The sequence below is a fragment of the Rutilus rutilus genome, assembly GCF_951802725.1.
Source record: "Rutilus rutilus genome assembly, chromosome: 21".
Lineage (NCBI taxonomy): Eukaryota > Metazoa > Chordata > Actinopteri > Cypriniformes > Leuciscidae > Rutilus > Rutilus rutilus.
In genome coordinates, this window is record NC_140226.1 from 24,073,935 (window position 1) to 24,097,609 (window position 23,675).

General features: G+C 38.7%; 1 protein-coding gene across 1 annotated transcript; it reads left to right on the forward strand.

The window, feature by feature from the left end:
• The first annotated feature begins 968 nt into the window (after positions 1–968).
• On the forward strand, positions 969–23,147 carry apoba (apolipoprotein Ba). The gene is made up of 29 exons (XM_084392796.1): positions 969–1,064; positions 1,494–1,553; positions 1,939–2,051; positions 4,008–4,153; positions 4,278–4,425; positions 4,559–4,711; positions 4,812–4,936; positions 5,723–5,811; positions 5,943–6,390; positions 6,495–6,609; positions 6,695–6,838; positions 7,009–7,214; positions 7,890–8,094; positions 8,201–8,380; positions 8,480–8,683; positions 8,804–8,971; positions 9,054–9,259; positions 9,445–9,627; positions 9,722–9,852; positions 10,895–11,105; positions 11,291–11,463; positions 11,553–11,728; positions 11,844–11,965; positions 12,228–12,601; positions 13,197–20,780; positions 21,006–21,117; positions 21,209–21,238; positions 21,336–21,522; positions 21,604–23,147. Exons 1-29 carry the CDS (start codon positions 1,013–1,015, stop codon positions 22,822–22,824), a joined length of 13,266 nt encoding a protein of 4,421 aa, XP_084248922.1. The 5' UTR covers positions 969–1,012; the 3' UTR covers positions 22,825–23,147.
• Positions 23,148–23,675: the final 528 nt, after the last annotated feature.

The window sequence follows — 23,675 nt, forward strand, 5'->3', positions numbered from 1 at the left end:
TCTTATGTAACAATGTACTTTACATGTTACCATATCAGCTTGGACTCCTATACATCAATCAACATATTGATTAGCCTTTGACTACCCTTTAAAATAGGGCAGTGGGTAAATACAGTATAGGCCTTGACAGAAAGTTACAAGGCCTAACAGTGGGTGAAGACCCCAGAAATTCTCAATAAAAATGTACTTGCCATGAACCATCAACCACTTAAAGCTACACTGTGTAGGATTTTCTCCCATCTAGCGGTGAAATTGTTTATGACTACCAAGTGATTATTACTTTCTAGCCCCTCCCATTCCGAGGGGTTTTAACTACTACAGTGGCCGTATTATTTCAAATCTGCCGGCAGTCGCGAGTAATCTCCCCCTCGCATTCGTCACGGTGCCACTGAGTGTAAAAACGCAAAAGCGAAGCTTGAATTTCCAGGTATGTCCCACTTTGGCACATGTATTTTCAAGATGGAGGCGCAACATGGCTGCTGCCATTCGAGCGGCTCGCTCATATGTATTCTAAATGGCAGATTCTACGCTTACGAGAATACTTGATTAGTTGGTAGAAGTAATTACACATGAATGAGCACATATCATTTTGAAAGAACAAAGTGTTTTTTGCTAAGAATCAACTTAAAAAATTACACAGTGTAGCTTTAAACCTGTAAAATTTTAATTTCACTCAAGTTAAATTTGCATAATTGTATAATTGCAATTATATATATTTATATACACTTGTACACACTTGTGTTTTATGTTTATAGACAAAAATAGATGCCCTGCATTTACAAACATGTTTATCAATCATGTTTTTCATGTGTTCTCCCTGTGTTCTCAAATAGAATATGTTCATGAACTTTGACAAGTCAGAGTTGTCATTTTGTGGTCTTTTGACTGATTGGAGGAGGTTTCAGTTGGAGGCTTTGGGGGTGGGAGGCATGCTATAAAGGTTCTGCTGGGTGGGAATATTTAAGAGAAGTTAGTGAAAAAAACAAAGAAAGAGTTTTTAGTGACCATAAAGATGGACACTAAGTTGTGTCTATTACTCCTCCTCAGTGCACATTTATTTGCAGGTAAGATTTGTATTTATTACTCTTTTATAAGTTTTGACTATACATACATACTATACATTTGTACTCTATGTTTGTGCTATCTACATCTTCCCCTATTTTAACAATTACACCTATTTGCCAGATTCCCCTTTTTTCTTATTTGTCATCCTACTGTAATTCTTATTTGTATTATTAGGTCTTTTTCTTACTCAAATTTCTAAAGAAAGTTTCTAGTAATTATTATGAAAACAGATTATACGAAGTTTAATATATTGCAATGTTTGAATTGAAGTCTAGAGATTGTTCACTGTTTTTACAAGTTTTATCTGTTTTTCTGTCCTCCTTTCTTAGAAGAACTCTGTAGTTATTGTTTACTGAGATTTGCTGTGTTTTTCTAAATATAAAGTTGATTTAATTTATTCAGCTACTGCTTTTTATCTGTCTCTGTAGAAGCATATGCTGAGGTAGTTGAGGAAGACAGTGGAGAAGAACAACCATCCATATGCCCATGTAAGGAGGAACCAATACACAACATGCTGATTATCTTAGTTAGTTAGTTGTGACATATAATATTCTATCTGCAACCAATCAGTTTCTTTAGTCTGACCAACTGTGTTACTATCGGCTGCAGAAGATAGCAGCACTGAACTCTGGTACATGGTACATGTGTATGCGTCAAGAATATTGAATCAGAGAGGTGCCACTCTGTCAACAAATGGTCCAAAGGTCTTCCGTTCATCTGATTATTTAGAACTGACTCTTAAATACTGCAGAAGTCATCATAAACACTAAGCATGTGAAACCAGGCAATTGTGAAATAATTGCAATAAAGTAATTTTCTGACATTATCACTGACATTATAATGACAATTACTGAATGTTTTTTTCTTTTCAAGTGTCTGCAAGGTTCAAAAACCTCAGAAAATATGTTTATCAGTATACAGCCGAGAGCAAAAATGGGGTGACGGGTACAGCTAACCTCAGGAATGGGCCAAAGATCTCCTGTCAGGTAAAACATTTTTTCCTTATAATGGCCTTAAAAACCTCTTTTTATATAAGGATAAGGATACACTACCGCTAAAAAAATTAGGGTCAGTAAGATGTTTTTTTTTTCAAGGCTGCATCTATCTTATTAAAAATACAGTAAAGTGAAGTGATGAATTTGCTAGTGAAAGGAGCTGTAGAATCCATTCCTACGACCTACAGCAAGTCAGGCTTTTACAGCCGCTACTTCCTCAGTCCAAAGAAGGATGGCGGCCTCAGGCCCATCCTCGACCTCATTAATCTGAACTGCGCCCTAATGAAATGGCCATTCAGGATGTTAACATTGAAACAAATCCTCTTGGGGGGGGGGGGGGGGGGGGGGGGGGGGGGGGGTACCATTCAGACCATCAGACCATTCTTGAGATTTGCATTCTTATCAGTATACGGTCCTTCCATTCTGACTGTCTCTAGCTCCACACACTTTCACAAAGTGCATGGACGTGGCCCTCTCCCCTCTGAGACAGAAAGAAGTACGTGTCCTGAATTACCTCGATGACTGGCTCATTCTAGCCCAGTCGGAGGCCGGGCTAGATGCTCACAGATCCGTGCTCATCAACCATTTGGAAAGCCTGGGACTCAGGATCAATACAGCACTGTCTTCCAGCCAGCAAATCTCGTTCCAGGGAGCAGTTCTCGATCCAGCCCAAATGGGGGCCATGCTCATGTCAGAAAGAGCCTTTACGATTCAACGGCTCGTGGCATCTTTCAAGGTTGGGTTCTCACTCCCCCTCAGGAAGTTTCAGAGGATGCTGGGCCTCCGCATCACCAGTACTGCTTTACTGCTTTACATGCAGCCCCTACAGTACTGGCTGAAACCCCGAGTTCCAGCCCACGCATGGCATCTCGGACGCCTCCGCATCAGGGTGCATCACGCCTGCATCGTGGCCCTGACCCCTTGGAAGGACCCTCGTTGGTTCCATCGGGCGTGGATCTGGGAATGGTCTCCAGAAGGAAGGTGGTCTCGACAGACACTTCGAAATTGGGTTGGGGAGCTCTATGCGAGGGCAGGCCGACTTCCGGATCCTGGTCAAGCGCAGAAAAAAGGCTTCATATCAACTGCCTGGAAATGCTGGCAGTCTTTCTGGCCATCAGAACCTTCCTGCCAGATCTGAAAGGGCACCATGTCTTAGTCCGGTCGGATAACGTGGCAGTGGTGTCCTACATAAACCACCAAGGTGGACTCAGATCGAGGCCTCTGTACAAACTGGTGAGATGCCTCCTATTATGGGCACAACCCAACCTGCAATCACTGAGAGTGGTGTACGTGCTGGGCAGACAAGCTATCCCGGGGCTACGTGTCCTCGGGAGAGTGGGCACTTCACCCCCAGATGGTTTGTATGATCTGGAGTATCTTCGGGAAGACAGAGGTCGACCCTTTTGCTTCTGAAGATAACTCTCACTGCCCAATATAGTTCTTGAGGGACAGGGATGTGCTGGCCCAGCCTTCCCCTTTACTCCTGTGGCCGGCCAGTCCGTAGGCAAGCACAACCTGGTTGTTCGTTTTCTCAAGGTGTCTTGGAGGCTAAACCCGCCCCGCCCTCTCATGGTTTCTACATGGGACCTGTCTACTGTAGTCCTCAGGGCCGGTCCCTTCAAGCCACTCCAACTGGCCGAATTACGGCCCCTTTCGCCCATTTCGGCGGGCTCTGGCGGGCTTTCTCCCAATAGGTTCGTGTAACTCTGCTGCTCAGCCATTGGTTCAGTTTCACTGTGTTATTCTACAATCTTCAGTAATCAGAGAAAAATGAGTTTTTCCATTGCGTCTAGTGATGCAGTACTCGTTCCCATCTCAGGAAACCGAGGTCAAGTTAGTAACCGAGTACGTTTCTTTTTTTTATAAATCTTACTGACCACAAACGGTAGTGAGCGGTAGTGTTTAAATATGAGAACACTGGATGTATATTTCTCTGTCCACCATCAGGTTGAAATTGAGGTCCCACAGACGTGCAGCTTTGTCCTTCGCACAACAGAATGCATCCTGAGCGAGGTGTCAGTCATTGACGCACAGGGTCAACCTGTTTACAGACAGGCTGCTGGAGCTGAGGCCTTCCAGGTTGCCATGGAGAAGTATGTGGAACAGCCAATAATATTTGGGATATTCCTCCTCTTAAATAGAGGAAATACCCCTAGTTCCTCAGTATTGTCCAGTATCATATTTCACTCAATAATGCTTTTTGATACCCCTTTCCAGGAACCCTCTGAATTTTGTGGTGGAGCAGATAACCAGTGTTTCCATTTATCCAGAGAAGGACGAGCCAGAAAACATTTTGAACATCAAAAGAGGAATCATCTCTGCTCTTCTTGTGCCAGTCCCGGAGGGAGAACACAATAAAAAAATGGTGAGATTAAAACAAAAATTCAGAGTTGACACAAATTTTTCATACATTGTATTTTTGTCATATGTAAAATACACTTATTTTAGATACTGTGGGGTTCAAAAGTCTGAAACTTCTCTATTCTTACATTTTTAAGAGCACAGTCCACGGCATGTGCAAGACTGATGTCACAGTCAACTCACGGAAGGACATTGACACAGATGTCACTGTAGTCAGAGATCTGTCGGACTGCAGCCATTTCTCACCTCACAGTCTCCCCACCAGCCCCCTGTCTCTCTTGCCTGGCTTGGTAGAACACACATGGCTTATTTCTTTCAATATCCATTCTTTCATATCCATCTCAATCAAAAATGCTACTCATACAACTTAACTGAAATTTACTTTTGCAGAATGGTCTTATCTCCAAGCTAATCAGCAGTACTCAGACTTGCAACTATCAGTTTGACAACAGGAGAAAGCACATGACTGAAGCTCAGTGTACAGAGAAGCATATCTTCATCCCGTTCTCACATGAGTGCGTAATCTCTTCCCATAAAGGCTTTGTTTTGGATGCCTGGTTACTGACCTGATCAGAAATGGATACTTAACCCAAAAATTGAAAATTATGTTGCTAATACTCATCCTTGTGTCGTTTCAAATGTAAGAATATTTTTGCTAACGTTCCCATTGAGGAATAAAAACATTTCTGAAAGTTCTCTGAACGGAACATTCCATTTTATCATTTTGAGAACATTATGGGAATGTTTCTTTTGAATGTTCTCTGACCGCTTTGAAACATTTAAAAAAACATTAGATGACTGTCCAACTAAAACATGAATGATGTATATAAATAACCTTTATGTGCTATCAATTTGAGACCAGATAACTCTATTAATGTTACTGGAAGAATGTTTGCTCATCATAACTTTGAGAGAGAACCTTGCTAGAACTTTAGCCAAAGTTTTGAGAACGTTCCGTTAGCTGGGTGAATGGTGACCGGAACTGTCAAGCTCCAAAAATGACAAAAAAGCACCATAAATATAGTCTATACAATAAAAATCACTATATTGTGCTGTGTTATATTATATTATAATTATTATATTATAGCTTTATGAAAGTAAATTTAAATCGTTATTCAGAAAGTCGTTTTTTACGTCTTAGCTCTCTAAACTCATTTTCGCAATTTGAATATGCACATATTTAAAGTGGCTGCATTGTGATTAGTTATGTGACAAAAAAAGGATGATGACATAATAATTGATGTCAAACCTGGCATAACCTATAATGTTAATGAACATCAATGTTATAATTTATCCTACAGGGGGCAGTATGGTATCTCCTCAGAAGTAAAACAGAGTCTAACGCTACAGGATTCAGTGAAAATAAACAGCAGATATTTCAGTAAAGATGGTGAGTAGCTTTAAGCTGTTAGAATATAAAATAGTTTGTTTTACTTTGTATTTTACAAGATTTTGAGAGGTATAGAGGTGTGATAATATGAATAAATAAACAAATTCCCTCTGTCTTTTTCTTCTGAACAGACACTCTTGAGAAGAAGCTCTTTTTAGAGGAGGTGGAGGACAAGCTTCCTGTTCAGTCAAAGGATGATGTGCTTGCCACAGTGAGAGAGCTAAATACACTTAGCAGCTCAGGAAAGAGTCAACAGAGAGCCAGCCTCTTCCACAAGTTGGTGTCTGAAGTCCGTGGCTTGAAAAATGAAACGCTTTCTGGAGCTGCTGATGAGATGATGAAGATCTCAGAGTGGCTTACATGGCAGACACTTTTCCAGTGTGGAACCAATGAATGTACCAGTGCCATCATGCAGATCCTCAGGACTTCTGATGGGTCAGTCAGAGAGGTGGATGCTATAGTTTATGCTTTGAGTCTCTTACCCCAGGCCAGCCCTCAGAGGGTTAGAGACATGCTGAGCATGGCCCAAAACAAGCAAAGTAAAGCCATCATGTATGCTCTTGCCAACACTGTGAAACAGTAAGTGTCAGTGATGTTTACTCAGTTAGCTTCTCAGTTAGCATAGGTCAAGATTTTCTGTTTTTAAGTGGAATTTGAATGGATAAATGTATATTTTGCACCAGACTTCCTCAAGACCAAGCAACGTCAACACCTGAAGTGAAGGAAGCAGCTGAATTCATGGAGTTCATGCTAGGTGATTGCTCTGGAGATGAAGACAGCACTTTCCTTACATTAAGGGTACATCTAACTCTCTATCCATCCATCTGATGCATATATAATGAACACAAATGTCTAAACATTAACCAAATTATTTATTGTACAGGTTATTGGTGTCATGGGAAAGTACATGGAGAGATTCCCATCTCTGAAGTCTTCTCTCCTAAATTGCATGGGCCAGACGTACGCTTCTCTGCCAGTACAAAAAGCAGCTATCCAGGCTTTCAGACTCATGGAAATGAATTCAGAAGTAAATCAACTCTTGTTAAGATTTACAGCATTTAGATTATTCCACTCATTCCAGTTCTTAAATTATGCATCGGTTACTCAAATAAAATCAGTTTACTTTAATTTAAAGTGAAAAACAGTATGATCTGGATTCATTCTAAAGCATTTGATATTTTGATTTGTTGTTACTAGGTGAGAAGTGCCCTGATACAACAGTATGAGAATACAGAGGCACCAGCACAAAAACGCATTGCAGCATATCTGATGCTCATGAGGAACCCTGAGGTAGTAAACAAGGTGCTGAGAACACTTAAGAGTGAGCAAAATGAGCAGGTTAGGAGCTTTGTCTCCTCCCATATCATCAACATATTGGAATCAGAAGATCCAAACCTGAGCACGTATGTACACTGATATTTCCAATACTAAATGTGTTTATTATTATGGCCTTCTAGTTCAAAATGATTTGTCTTGATGTTTTCGTTGGAAGCCGAAGCAGAAAATGTGCTCAGGATGTAGCACAATGAATGTTCAAAAGTGTTTGAAGTTTTGGCCATGTTGTATTAAGATTAAAGATGTTACCTCTTGATGACAAATTCCCAATTCTTTCCTCAGACAAAATAAATACTTTTTATGTTGTCAAGATAACCCCAGTCTTCATACTTTGAATCATTTTTAGGAATGCACCAATATTAAAATGCTTTATAATTATTTTCACGTTGTTGCCGATAACTGATAACTTTAAATTCTATATTATTTTGTCTTCATAAATGAATCATAAAACACTAAAATCAGTTGTTTTAAATGCTAAGTGAATTTAGGCATCATAACGTAAATGACATTTAACAGTGTTATTAAATCATTAGTGTTTTTAAAGATAAACTTGAAGTGAGTGTTAGATTATGGCAAAGGTATCCACAATTGATATCCAATTGATAATCCACAATTGATATCAAATATTAGCTGTAACTTCTACTATCATCTGATATTTATAACTTAAAAAACACTATGACCGATATGGCACTGATATATTGTGCATCCGTAATATATATATGTATTTTTTTGTCTATGTTTAGAGCAAAGGACTACATTCTTAAAGCTGTACAAGGGGATGCAAGCTTTGACACTATGGACTTTACAAAGTTCTCACGCAACTACAAAATTGAAGTCCCTCTGGTTGGCTCAGTAGAAAGCAACATGATTTTTGATTCTGCCAATTACATGCCCAGAGAAGTCATTTTAGCCACCACACTTGACAATTTCAATGCAGAAATACTGGAGGTACTGTATAAGTTTATCATAAAATCAATATTTTAAAAAGGCTTGATATTTTTTGTGTGCCTATATTTTCCATTTTTATGAATGCATGTGATCACTTCTTTCTCAGATTGGCCTTGAAGGTGAAGGCTTTGAGCCAGCCATTGAAGTTCTTTTTGGTGAAAATGGTTTCTTCCCTGATACGATCTCAAAAGCCATGTACTGGGCCAATGACAATATTCCACATCCCATCAAACGGGTTTTGGATAAGTGGATTTCCCCACTAAGAGGTAAAAGGATGAAAAGACAGGTAAATATCTAAAAATCTATTCTATCTCAAATCTTTTAAGTGTATAATGAAAATCCATCTACATAAAACATAATGCTTAAAAATATCTTCTTCCTTAAGGTCCCTCAAGACATCATGAGGAATATGGAAGAATACTTCTCAGAGTTCAAGAAACGCCTTGAACAGATCGAAGATGCTCCTAAAGGCCTGGCCTACCTACGGCTTATGGGAACAGAACTGGGATACTTGAAGACCAATGAGCTCAATCTCATCATTCAGTACATTAAACTATACACAGAAACATTTAAGTCGATGTCTGTGAATGTAAGTGTTATTCATAGACTTTGAAAGTATGGTATTCTAAATGCATTACCATAAAAATCTCAGTCTTCATCAACAAAATTTAACTGTAAATTTAAGTGTGATATTCTCTTGCTATTGCAGTTAATGGGAAAGCTGATATCTAGCTTAGAGAATGAGGTTTTTGTCCACTATATGTTCCTGGACAAGGCCTTTACACTACCTACATGTGCTGGTTTTCCACTGAAGTTTTCCCTATCTGGCGTTCTGGCCCCTGGAGCCAAAGGAGGCATGACCATTGACCGCATGATGGTAATCCTTCTCACTAGTGTACATTTTGTCATGTCACAATTAAGTAGTAAATTATTTATGTTTTTTCTGTTTTTATTCACAGCAACAGCTTTCATTCATGCCATCTGTGGGAATGGAGTTTGTTACCCAAATGGGTGTTTATATCCCAGAATTTGTGGTAGCTGGGATTGAGACACACACAAACATGTACCATGAAAGCGCTGTTAATGCCAAGGTCACTGTAAGTGACAGTCAGATCAAGCTCTCCATCCCTGCACCACAGGGAAACATCCAGCTCTTCGGCATCAGGTAGGCCATGTAACCTCTCAGTATCCTTCATTTATTGTTTCTTATCAGATGCTTTTTTTTTACTATGAATTTTTACTTTTACATACTTATACTCAAGGGTCACTTTTTTCTGTACTACTGAATGATATTAAAGATTCAAATGAAACATAAAGAAAAATATGTTTCTTCTTTCTCTTCCACAACAGTAACAAGTTGCTTTCAGTGACCTCCACTCAGACTAAGATTGTCCCCTCCATGGTAGAGGACAGGACTGACTCAACAGAGTGTAATCCCATCTTTCCTGGGATGAATTACTGCACTATTTTGCGCTATTCAAATGCAAGTTTAACCAATAATGCCCCGTACTATCCTCTCACAGGAGAGACAAGGTGAGAAACAAGTGGTTGTACAGTATGCAAACAACTTATTTACTTCCATGGTTTATGCACTTAAAAACAATAACAGGAAAAACCTTCTTTCCAGGCTTGCTCTGGAACTTCATCCTACAGGAGAAGTGCCTGAGTACACTGCAACGATTGCCTATGCATTGCTGAGGGAGGGAAAAGAGGGGCGCCATAAAGTCGACTCTGTGAAAATTGTTCTCAAGGCTGAGAGTAAGTTTTCAAACTATTTGAATGACATCACTTCTTTCTTATTTTATTTCTAACAGTGGCATTGAACATTTATCAGTGCTTTTAATTTTTTGCAGCTTTAATATGTTTAATATGTTTTCTATCTACAGGATATGCTTGTGTTAAATGTTGTCAAAAGATATTTTTAACAGATACACTACTGTTCAAAAGATTTGGGTTAGTACGATTTTTCTTGAAAGAAATTAATACTTATATTCAGCAAGAACGCATTAAGTTGATCCAAAGTGACATTAGAGAGACATTTATAATGTTACGAAAGATTTTTATTTGAAATAAATTCATAAAAAAAACAGTTTCCACAAAACTTCCAGCACAACTAGTTTCCCTACTGATAATAAGAAAAAAATTGTTGAACACCAAATCAGCATAATAAAATTATTTCTGAAGGATCATTTGACACTGAAGACTGGAATAATGTCTGATTCAGCTTTGCCATCACAGGAATAAATTACATTATAAAATATATATATATATAAAAAAAAGATTTTAAATTGTATTTAAAAATATTTTATAATATTTTACTACCACAGCTACTATTACTATTGATAATTAAAAACAATTATAGTATATTTTATATTATATTACAATATTACTGTTTTTAATGTATTTTTGATCAAATAAATGCAGACCTCTTTCAAAAACCTTTGAACGGTATGTTTAGTGTACATGCATTAAAAATGTAGCACCTCTACCTTTTGGGAAAATGGAATGGAGCAAAGATGAGGATGACTCATCTTGCACTACACAGATTTTGTCCAGTCAAATTCATCCGCAAGTTATCAAGTAACAAATCATGGCTTATGGCTGTGATGTAAATATAACCTTTTTGCTATTTAATTGAAAGTATCTCAGCTCAGTAAATCATGTGCCTTTTAAAAACCACTAATAAAAACAGTTTATGAAAATTAAAAAATGTATTTATTTGGTCAAGATTGCTTGCATTTCAATGAGTGTAAGCTGTCAAGTATATAAGAAATAAAAAATAAGTTCTTCTTATTTTAAGGTGCTGAACCAACCGAAGCCACAGCAGTTGTGAAATACAATCGCAATAAGAACATCCTCACCACTGACCTTCAGATCCCTGATTACGACCTTGAAGCTGGCATCAAGTTGGCAGTTACAGATAGCAGCGCTAAAGGAAAAAAGATGCGTGGTATTACAATTGATGTAACTAACAAAGACATCCCACAGCTTTCACTTGTTGGGCATGCCAGGTACAGTATAAACAATTAGTTTTAAAAAATATATTATTTAGTAAACACTCAGTAGTCAGAAGAAATATTGGAACACTGCAATCCCATCAGCATTATGGAGACTTTTATTTTAACATGACATATACAGAAATGATATGGGAAGTGTAATTTGATGCTAATCTGGATATGTATGTGTTTCTGAGAAGGCTGGAGTCTATGAGGGATGGTCTGATTGAGCTTCAGTTGGCAGTGCCAGCACTACAGATGGACACCTCTGCCACTGCCACCTTAAAGAACAATAATGGGCTCATCCTGCAGCTTGAAACAGCCTTAAACATGCCGGAGACAACATCTGTGCAGAAAGCCATACTCCGATATGGTAATAAAGCACACATTGCTAATGAAGCAAACGTTCCTGGAATGAATTTGTCATTGAGTTTTTTAATGATTTTCTTGGTGACTTTGCAGATAATAATAAGGTTGAACTTGAAATGAAGTCAGATATAAACTCTGAAGTTGAGAAACTTTTTCCAAATATGGAGGAGTACCGTAGCAAGCTGCAGACAGGTATTGATGATATCCTTGACCAGAAAGTCACCAAGACTGACATGAAACTTCGTCACATTGTTTCAAAAGGGTTAGAGGTAAGTGCATCAAATCAAACTTGAGATTTGTCTAAATTGCATGTATTTTACCATTTGAATATTTTAATGGCTTTGCTGAAGATGAACATTTCATAATTGGTCCTTCTGTCCCAAGGCAGTGAATATTTGGCTGGATAAATTGTCGGCAGGCAGTTCATTCGTGGACATACAGAGGAGCAAGCGAAGCACCCCAGAGCTCATTTTGCCATCTTTGCCGGAAAAAATATATCTTAAATCGTGAGTGACACTATTTGTTACTTTTTACATAAAAATAAATATCTGCTGATATAGGGGAGGCCGGTCTAGTTGTCACATGAGGAAGTCCCAAGGGTGTATAGACCACTAATGTAATGTATTACATTAACATTTTATATAATATAATGAAAATATAGTGATGTGTGTCCAAATTTTAGACTGGTAGTGTTTATATGTATGTATATTATATACATTGATATTGAGCTTAAACTTTTTTTTCTCTTCATGTTTTTGTTATGTTCAGTGATTCACTGATGAGATACCAGTTCAACAAAGGCAGAATCTCCATTTCACTTCCTCTTCTCCTGGGAGGAAAGTCATCTGCTGAACTGAACATCCCTCCCACCCTAACACTCCCACAGATTCAAATTCCTCTCATTGGCCTGGATATTCCTGAGAAAAACTATAAGATTCCATCATTCACAATTCCCCGTGCTTTGGACTTCTCCTTGCCCATGTTAGGTGTAGCAGAGGTGTCTGTCAAGATGAACAGCAACTTTTATGACTGGGAGGGTTCCATCTTAGGGGGAAACAACACTGTTGACGTTCCCAGTTACATTGCTAAGTACAAAGTGATGGCCAGCTGCCCTGTGACACCCCTGTCATACAAAATTGAAGGTATTTAAGTCATCATAACTCATCACAAAGGGCCAGATTTACTAACAGCTTGCATCAGCGCAAACCCTCTTTTGTCATTCAAAAACTACTGTAAGGATTTGCTAAAGACATGCAGTGAAAAATTAGCACTGAAAAGGCGTAGACAGTTATTATTGCATATGCATTTGTTGGACTTTCCCTTTCAGATGCAAAATTTATGGGAGGAGATTATTGAATTATGCAAAGTGATTTACTAAGGTTTGCGCTATTCAACTTTCTGGTATTTGCGCCATTATTTACCACCCAAAAAAAGCACTCTTAAACCAGACTCTAATTTGCGCTACTCTTGGTAGATTGCAATGGTTATTATGGAAATGATAAGCATGACTTCCATGAGCAGCGTCTTTGTTCTTTAATTTGCGTGTTTAGTAAATCTGGCCCAAAGATGACTGTCATAATGACATCTTCAGTTTATTTGAATTTATTTTACTTCTATTACATTCTTCGGGACATTAGAACTTTGTTATTATTATACTTATCACATTTTATTAAATTATTAGTTCATTATTTTTTTCATTATTTATTAAATATCGATTTTTTTTTTCTCTTCACATAGGTATGGGCATGATCACTGGTAAAATCGATGATACTCTGAAGTACTTTGTAAATGGATCTATCAGTCATTGTTTACTTGACGCCAGCCTGAGTGCCTTTGAAACTATGAGTATGGCTGATAAAATCAGTGGTAGGACCAACTACAGGATTGAAGCATCTAGTCCACTTGGTCTGGACACCTCTGTGTATTATTCGGCTCAGTCAGCTTCCACGAGTGATGAAGTCATTGGAGATGGAAACTTTGATGGATTTATCAAGGTAGGCTCTCTCTATGCCAACTCCACCCTTAGCCAATCTTATATCTACAATATGCTCAAAAGAGAAGGAAAAGGAGAGTCCACATTGAAGTTTGACTCCTCAATCATCCAAGGTGAGAATGTGATCAAAGGATCCTACGTCAATGGAGAGCTGTCACTTTTGTCCAAAACAAATGCACAAAATGATGTTCTGAAGCACGTGGCAGAAATAAAGCACAAGAAAGGCCAGCTGTCTGTGAAGTCAGATGGTAGCATGACTGCACTTGGAAAAGCGCTCCGCTGTAAAGCTGAACTTGATGTCACGAGTGAAGAAGCCAGACTGAAAGTTGAATACCAGGCAGATGAAGCAACACATCATGCATATTCCCTCCTAACTGGATCCCTAAACAGTAATGGCCTTGAAATTAACATAGAAGGTTTGCTGAATTTTGAAGATGGACGTGGGTCACACAAAGGCACACTTACTTTTGGAGAAAATGGCTTGACCACCAGTTGCATGACAACCATTGAGGGAATTTCTTTGACTTTTGAAAATAACTTCAATGGTGGTATTGATGGCGATGGAGCCTCCATGTCTCTTGTATCAAAAGGATCAACACAGGATAACACAGTTGAGCTCAGTGCGGAGGGTAAGATATCACCCAAAGAAGTGTATATAACCAGTGTTTTTAAAGGAAACGCCTTTGATGGAACTGCAAGAAACACCATGAACTTTGGTATTAATAAGCAAGGACTGAGTCTGTCTAATACTATGATGGGTACCTTACAGAAAATGAGATCGGAGTGCACACATACCCTGACTGTAACGTTATGGACCTTGGCTTACCGCTCCAAAATGGACAATTTCATCTGTGATGGAGCGTCCTACAACCATGACATTAAGATTAATATGAGGCCATTTATCACATCGATAAGTGCCAATAATGAACTTGAGATTTTTGATTTTGGACTCAGTGGTGACGGCCACCTTAAAATGGAGCCATTTAAGATGGATACTGCTGGAAGCCTCAGTGGGAAGTATGGGGAAGAGGATAACTTTAAGCACAGCTGTGAATTTACTTATGCAGAGCTGGCAGGCACCATCAAATGCGATACAACAGCAAAAGTCTTTGATTCCCAGATAAGTAACAACTTCGACTTGGATTTTGCTGGACTGTCTTCTGTAATGAACAGCAAGACACAAATAAATTGTGAATCTTTACGTCTTGAAAATAACATTCGCACAATGGCCATGCCGTTTAGCCTTACAATTGATGCCATTTTGAACAGTGATGGCACTGTGAAGTTTTATGGCAAGCACAGTGGTCAGCTCTACAGTAAGTTCCTCTTGAAAGCTGAACCATTGGCCATGGCTAAGTCCCATCAATGCAGAGCTTCTGTTGTACACATGTTCCCAAACGGAGAGTCAGCTGAAACGCACATTGAAAACAAGATTGACAGCGTTCTGATACCAAATGAACAGTCTGTGGACTGGAAGTTTAAGTCAAAGCTAAATAATCATGCATATAACCAAGATGTCAATATTTACAACCAAGAAAATGAGATGGGGGTCCAGTTCTCCGGAGTGCTTCAAACAAATCTTTTGAACACTGAAACAATATCAAGTGATATTCCATTAGACAATCAAAAGTTTAGTGCTTCTGGGTTTGTCAAGTATGATAAGAACAGTGACTGTCACATTATTTATTTTCCATTTATCGAGAGCTTCCCTGCTGCCTTTGAAAGGATGAAAAATGCAATTCTTCATAAATTCGAATCCCTACAAAACTACCTCAACAGTTTAGATATCAATGGTTTGATAGGTCGGTTTAGAAACAAGTTGGATGAACTCCCTCAAAAAGTAAATGACATTATAGTGGACATGGACCTAGAGAACAAAGTCAACAATGTCAAGAACCAGCTGATTTCCTACATACATGACTACACTGTATCAATAGATGACCTTGATGCATATGCTGAGGAATTTAAGGAGGCTTCTAAAAAGAAAATTATTGATTTAGCGACCAGAATTCGGGATCTGATGACTCAAATCAAAGATAGCATTGAGAGTGGATCGTGGGCCAATTCTGTCTCTGACTTTTTGACGCAGATTGAAGATGAACTTAAAGCTTTTGATGAGAAATATGAAATAACCAAAACAATCATCAGAGGCATTGATGGTATTGACGATATAATAAGACAGATTGATTTACAAAAGCTGCAGGACAGCAGTGCTGCTTGGTTAAAACAACTGGATGCAAAATATGAAATTAAAACCAAACTTCAGGAAAAGCTGAGCGAAATGAGGAAGATTGTTGAGACATTTGACATTAAGATATTACTTGAAGGTCTGAGAGACTATATAATCTCATTTGATTTAACTGAATATGTGGAAGAACTATCTGATCAAATCCCATATGAAGACATTGAGAGAGTGTTGGATTCTGCAAAGGATGTCATTGTCAACTGGATAGAGGAGTACGAAATTCCTGAGAAAATCAATAGAGTTTACTTAAATGCACAAGAGCTTATTTTAAGGTATGAAACTGACAAGAAAATTGAAGTTTTTGTGGAGCAGGCCATTATATTAGTCAAACAGTATAGAATCCAAGAGCTAGTGCAGGCTGTAGTGGATACTTTAAAATCTATCCAGTTTGAGTACATCTCGGATAAGGTTTTGGAGATCTTGGATAGAATTACTTCTCTGTTAAAGCTGATGGATTTCAAACAGATTTTAGATAATTTAAATGAGCACATTCTATCGATCATAAAGACATTAAGAATGTTTGATTACAACACATTTGTTGATGAAGTAAATGAAAAAGTAAAGAACATAGTCAATTATATTAACAAGCAGATAAATGAAGTTTATGAAATCCCACTAAAAATAGAGGCATCCAGAGAGTTTATAAAAGAGATGCAGGTGACGGTTATTGATTATTTGGAGAAAATGAAAAATACAAGGATAGCTGAAGTTTGCAGGAATATTATAGATGTAATTCACACTACTGCATATAAAGATATAAAACTGAAGATCCAAGACATTCTCGAAGATGTTAGGCAGAGAGTCAGTGACATGGACATCAGAGATGAAATCTTGGTTTACTTGGAAAGGGCAAGTGGTGCTTACGTCAACATGATCGAATACATCTCATCACATTTCATAAAACTCATTGATGAAATTAAGAAGATAGTTGAAGATAAGGAGCTCCTCAATCAAATCACTCAAGCTGTGGAGGGAGTTCTCAATGCTCTAAAGACGGCAGAAATTGACGTACACACCTTTATTCTTCCATTCACAACTCTGGAGGTTCCTGCCTTTAAGATTAAAATGGCAAGGATACATGATATTACAATTCCAGCAATGATAGCAATACCAGGATTCACTATCCTGGACCTGTTCAGTCTTCCTTCCATCACATTTGACTTTGAGAAAATCAAGCAGAGCATTATTGACTTCATTGACAAAGTTCGCCAGATAGAAATGCCAGATGTGGACCCTGAAGCCATCTTCGGAAACTTACGAGCTCTTTATCTTTCTGACTTGCCTGATTTTACTTTCTCAGAGATCACTCTGTCAGAGATCAAATTTCCAGAGATCACTGTTCCTAAACTAAAACTGGATAGTTTTGAGATCACCATGTTGACAATCCCCGAAGTCAAAATCCCTGAAATTCCATTTGAACCATGTCTACCAGCTTTCGGCAAACTTTATGGAGAATTCAAAGTAGATTCTCCACATTATACATTGATGACATCAGCAGCTCTCGAGAACACAACAAGAACACCCAAATCCCCACAGTTTAAAGCTACTCTGACCTCAATGGGAAAGTCAAGCCTTGAATACCTTGACTATACTCTGGATGCAATGTTTCAAATTGAAGCTCCAAAAATGAGAAAAATGGTTATTAGTGAGACTGTGAAAGTTAGTCACATGGCCCTTGGAATTGATCATGAGGCTTCTGTTCTCTTAAGTGGTCCTTCAGCAGAAGCAACAGCCAAGACAGCTGCTAAAGTCAGCACGCATATATACACAGCTGATTTAATTAACAATGTAGGCATTACTTTAAAAAATGGAATATCTGCAAATATGGACACAACTTACACGCATAATCTGAACATACCCAACATAGATGTTTCCAGTCAGGCTATAATAACCGAAACAGCAGAGGCTCGCTTTGAATCAGGGATTATATCCGTGACCATTGGAACAGTGGGAAGTGGAAAGTGGTCTCCATTAAGTCCATCAAGGACCATCAAGTCCATTGATGACTATTCTGATGAAATTACACACAAGAGCAATTTTGAGTTCACTGTCAACGCTGGCACAGCAAAACTCAATTTTGATGGAGAAACAAACAGCAGAAACCTTAAGATGAAGCAGTCAGTTAAAGCAGAATCTGTCATCCTGAGTCACATTACTATTGATGCCAGGGCTGAGACTGAGGCTCCTTTCATTAAGGGCAGTGTTTTGACGCTTAAAGGAAAGGCTCAAATGGAGGATGTCCGAATGGAAATAGGAATTTCACATAACGCTGAGCTTATAGGAAAAGTGAGTGGAAGTATATCCAATGCATGCGAGTTCTTGGCTCAACCATTTGAGGTCACACTTGATTGCAGGAATAAAGGTAACTCTAAAATTATCTTGCCCCTTAAGCTGACTGGAAAAATCGATCTCCAAGATGACTTTGGATTTACCTTGAACTCCAATAAGCAACATGCTTTTTGGGTAGGTCTGGCTCGCTTCAATCAGTACAAATACAAACACAACTTTACTTTGGATAACAGTGAAAATGAAGCTGGAATCTATGCTTTTGCTGATGGTGAAGCCAATCTTGACTTCTTGACTGTTCCACTCAGTATCCCAGAAATTATGATCCCATACCTGGATATGAAAACACCCAAAATCAAAGAATTTTCTCTTTGGGAAGATTATGGTCTGAAAGATCTTCTGACCACTCCTCAGCAATCATTTGACATTGATTTCAGGCTCTTGTATCAGAAAAACCCAGACAAGCACACATTTGATCTAAACCTTAAACCAATCTACGAAGCTTTCAATGAGCATGCCAAGATCTTGAGTCTGCAATTTGAACTTGGACGAGACCACATTTTTGATGCCCTCACCAATTCCTACAACAAAGCCAGAATTCAGAATGAAAAGTACAAAATTGACACATCAAACCAGCCGCCAAGATATTTCACTGTTCCTGGATATACCATACCCATACTAAACATTGAGGTTTCAGCCTTCCGAGCCGAATTACCTGCGTTTAGTTATTTCATACCCAAAGAGGTTAGCACACCAAGCTTTAAAGTTCCTTTGATGGGGTTTTCAGTGCCATCATACACCCTTGTGCTTCCATCTTTGGAGCTACCAGTCTTGCATGTGCCTGAGACGCTTCAAGACTTGACCCTACCCACATTTACAATACCTGAAATTCAGAATAACATCATGATACCTGCATTTGGAAATATGACCTATGAGTTCTCAATCAAATCTCCTATAATAACTCTGAATGCCAATGGTGGCCTGTATAATCAGTCTGACATTGTCATCAAGTTTGATGTCTCGTCAATATCCGTGTTCGACGTCCTAAAAGCTAAACTTGACGGTAGTACCACCATCAATAAAAGGAGAGGTCTGAAGATGGCCACAAGCCTGTCCTTGGTACATATGAGTGCTGAATGTAGTCATGAAAGCACTGTGAGCCTCACAAAGAGGAATATGGAGGCTTCCTTAACAAACATAGCTAAAATTAAGCTTCCAGTTTTTACGATGGACCTAAATCAAGTGGTTCGTGGTAATACTAAGTCTAAACCAAATATAGCCTCTAATGTCAAAGTTAGCTACACTTATAATTTACCCATAATCGAAACACAAGGCACTGGAAGCATTGATCACAATTTTGCTCTCGAGGCACTGTCATCCTATTTCTCTTTGGAGAGCACATGGAAAGGAACAACAGATGCAACCATCATGGAATGTGCAAATCTTGCTGGATCTTTGGACAATGAAGCAACTATTTATGTGAATGCCAATGGTCTTCGTTCCACACTGAAAACTGATGTAACCTCTAAGGTCTACCACCAAAAGGCTGGTTCCTGGAATATGGACGTCACTAACAACCTCGCTCTTGAGGCCACTCTGCGGCGTATTTATGCTACTATGACTTATACAAGCACTAATGCAGCTAGTATTGCTTCGCTTTCAACAAACGGAAAGCAAAATGTGAGGTTGACGCTTGAGTTTGTTCCATTGACAACTTTGTCAGCCAATCTTGATATTGACTTATCACAGCCGAGTAACCTCGGTCATGCTGGCATAGTGCAGAATGCAGATCTTTCCATCACTTCAGACAAGCAAAAATTACTTTGGAGTGGCAAGGAACAACTAGCAACGCTGATCCATTCCTCTGATCTGACACTATCAAACGATCAATCTGAAATCCGCATGGAAATGTCTGAATCCATTGAGGGGAATGTTGCATTCCTGAAGTCAATCAAATTGCCAGTCTACCATAAGAGTCTATGGGACATATTTAAATTTGGTGAGGTCACCGGTACTGACCAATTGCAGTTCCTCAATGTTTCGACTGTTGTGATATACACCAAGAGCATGGAGGGAACACTGTTTGCGCTACCAACAAAATTGTTTGAAAATGGTGTGACGTTTAATATCCCGCAAACAACAGTGAGCATTCCGAATTGGTTTAAAGAAATTCCACAAATGATTAGACAGGTTGATATGCGATTCGAAAAGCCTGACCTGCCTGATTATATCTCAATACCCCCAGTTATAGCTGTTCCAGAGTTTAACGTACCTTTCACTACTCTCCATGTGCCGTCCTTTGTTATTGATTTGACAAATCTAGAAATCCCCAATGAGATCAGTACACCTAACTTTGATATAATTTTGCCTGGTTTACCAAAAGTGGAAATCCCTAGCATAAATGCTAAAACTAAGTATCTGAAAGACAAAATGGCCCATCTGTTTGTCAGTTTGCCAGAGTATGAAATCACCATCTCACCATTTAACCTTCCCAAAGCATTCGATATTGGCGAGTACCCAATACGTCTGGATGACATCACAAAAACACTATATCATTTTGAATTGCCAACTATTATCATCCCTGAACAAAAAATCGAAGTCCCAGAGATATCACTCCATCTCCCAGCTGGCGTGTTTATTCCAACCTTTGGTGCCCTGTCAGCTACTGTCAAAATGTCTGCCCCAGTTTTCAACAATACATGGACTGGAAATATAGAAAACACAGAGTCAGGAATTGTTTGCACAATGAAGTCCACTTGCACATCCACCATGGTTTTCCTGGAGTATAACTTGGATGGTAAGTTTAAAAGACTTTTGCAAGTTCATATGAATATTTATTAGCACTTTATAATAACTTTAACAAACATAATATTACATTATATACTTCTAAACAAACCAATAAATATGCACGTATATTTTGTGTGTATATATGATTGATTTGTCAAGAATTTTGCAATATTTCTCAATTAATATTATTAATTAATTAATTAATATAATATTCTATTTCACATTTAATTTTTAGTGATTGGCACCATCATTTTTGAGAATGGAGCTCTGGGTCTAGATGGAAAAAGTACCTTCACCCATCGTGATGTGAATATAAACTGGAAGCATGACCTTAGTCAGAATCTAAGGTAAGAACTGAACAGCACATCAATTTCTCAAACCTACACATTCATAAATTCTCCTGTCATAATTTCCTAATGATTTTTGTTGTTTCTCTAGAATGAAACGCGAAGAGTCTTCAGTTCCCAGGTAATCGCTTGAATTTCTGTTTTATAGGCTTTGTTGTGCATTATGCATTGCAAAATTGCAATACTAATGTTACTGTGAATGTGTTTTTACACCACAGTCCTTCACGTCATACACTGGCCATTGACATTTCAAGCCAGACCTTTGCTGACATGAGCTTTCGTTATGCATCGCACAACAATGGAATCACGTCCTCGATATCCTCACCAGCAGCTGGCTTCATTGGGTTCCAGTTCACTAGGAGGTCACCATCTCAGTTTTATGCGAAACTGTTCAGCAGATATTTGGTAAGAGAGTGATAATCTTTAGTCAACAATTTCAACAACTTATTTAAATATTGTAACAAAATGTCTGCATTGTTTATCCAGTCAACTCCTGACAAGGACACAGACCTGATGAGTTGCAAGGTGACTTTGAAGAACTCTGAAAAGTTGAGCGTTCAGGTTGGCTATCATATCAGTGGACTCTCAGACATGATTAATGGCCTTAAAGACAGACTTCCGTCTATCATAGCAGCTCTTCACAAGTTTATCAACCAGTACCACATTGATCACCTTGGCATGGACCTGAACCGTGCTGCCCTAAAACTGAAGAACGCACTCTCCAACGGTATCGACAGAGCTTACCAGGAGATCCCGCGTATGATTAATGCTCTACAGACCTCAGTTGAGCAGCTCAGACAACAGGGTAAAAATATGTGGAGGATAACTTTGGAGAACTTTCCCCAGATGGATCTTCAAGAGTTGAGCAGAAGGTTCTTCAGCAGCGCCAATGAATACCTTCAGAAGTATGAGTCAAATATGCGGGTTCTCTTGGACGCTGCCATGAAGTTCTTGAAGGACACAAAATTCCACCTGCCAGGTCTGGAGGAGAAGCTTACCGGGCAAGAGTTGTACAATAGGACCAGGCAGTCCATTTCAAAGGCAACTGAGAGAGCTACTACAAGTTTTTTTAGTCTCATGGAAACCATTGCTGACTCCGTTTCAGGTAATATCAACAAAGTAGAATTTACTCTTCCTGGTACCACTAAGGTTATTAGTGGGAAGAACATTTTGAAAGATCTAAGGTCTGCCATGAAATCAGCGAAGGATCAGATTATGCAGGCAATAGAGAGATGGGATAACTTCAAATTGGAGAAGGTGTTCCAGGACATGTTAAACTTTGTCAGGGTTTACATCCAGAGGGCAGAAGTGTTCCTAAACTCTCTCAGGACTGAAAAACTGGAAGACATTTCCTCACACATCAATGGGATTTACAAAGAGGCAGGGAACTTACAAGTTACACAGAAGATTCGTGAATGGATGCGGGAGGCTAAAAAAGGTTGGTCTGAGCTCAGAGACTCTGCCAAAAGTAAAGTCCAGGAGCTGTACAATGAAATATCCATGGAGAATCTCAACTCAAATCTGAAGGATCTTCTCATGGTAGTAGAATCACATATCAGTAGCCTGTTTAAGAGCTATCTTACGTTTATGAAGTCATTGCCATCATATACAGAGCCATACGTACGGGTTTCAAACAAAAAAACGGATGTGGATATTCCTCTTCCTTTCTATTGGAAATCTTTTAGTGAATGGCCCAGCATGGCATAAACCTTTTATCTAAAAAGTTTGCAATAGAAATACTTTTTTTCCCTACCATTTTCTTCTGTCCGTTATTGTGTTCCTCTAAACACTGTATGAAGTTGGAAATTCTACATTTTAAACTTTAGTTTAATTGTAGTTAATTAAAGTATAAAGAATATACAAATGTAAGGAATGTCTGTCTTGGTGAACTGTTTTAAGAACAGTTATCATTAAGCTGAAATGATTTTGGAAAAATGTATTTAAGGAAATGTATAAATAAAAAAAGCTGCATGACATTACATAAATTGAAGTAAAATCATATGCAATGTGCAAAGATTATTACAGGAAGTTTTTACATAATCAGATTACTTTGGAGTTCTTTTCTACAAATCCTTTAAAAAAGTCTTTACAGTTCTCCAACATACTGCTTTGAACTTGTGATAGTGTTTACAGATTTTGGCCAAAAGAGGGCGATGTCTTCATGACAACAAACGACTGCACGGCTGTGGATTTCACTTCTTCCGTCTCGTAAGATCATACATGGTTAACCAGCCGTGCTGTTTCACTCCACTCAGTGCATGGCCACACCAGTCTAATATAGTAGGTTACATTCCCACCATATACTGCCCCTGGTTACCTGGTGGGGAACAGTTCCCTCCTGTTGTTATTTCATATAACCTCATCAAAAGAGCCCCAAAACAATTGTTGCTAAGCAGAGAGACTGCCACCTGTTTGGAATCTGGGCCTGTGCTGTGTTCAAGTGCGTGCTGCTTTTCCCACACCAGTCTTTTCAGACAAGGTTAGAGGTCATCAGCACTGGAGTGGGGGTGTAAAGGATGTAGGCCTCATCTGGCTCTTCTCCCACCTTTATTTTTGGT

Excerpts from the sequence above, each read along its gene's own strand:
- apoba (XM_084392796.1), top strand. The coding sequence starts at position 1,013 with ATGGACACTAAGTTGTGTCTATTACTCCTCCTCAGTGCACATTTATTT. Across the intron at positions 4,937-5,722 it reads TTCATCCCGTTCTCACATGA|GGGGCAGTATGGTATCTCCT; the intron begins GTGCGTAATCTC and ends TTTATCCTACAG. Across the intron at positions 11,729-11,843 it reads TTGTTTCAAAAGGGTTAGAG|GCAGTGAATATTTGGCTGGA; the intron begins GTAAGTGCATCA and ends TTCTGTCCCAAG.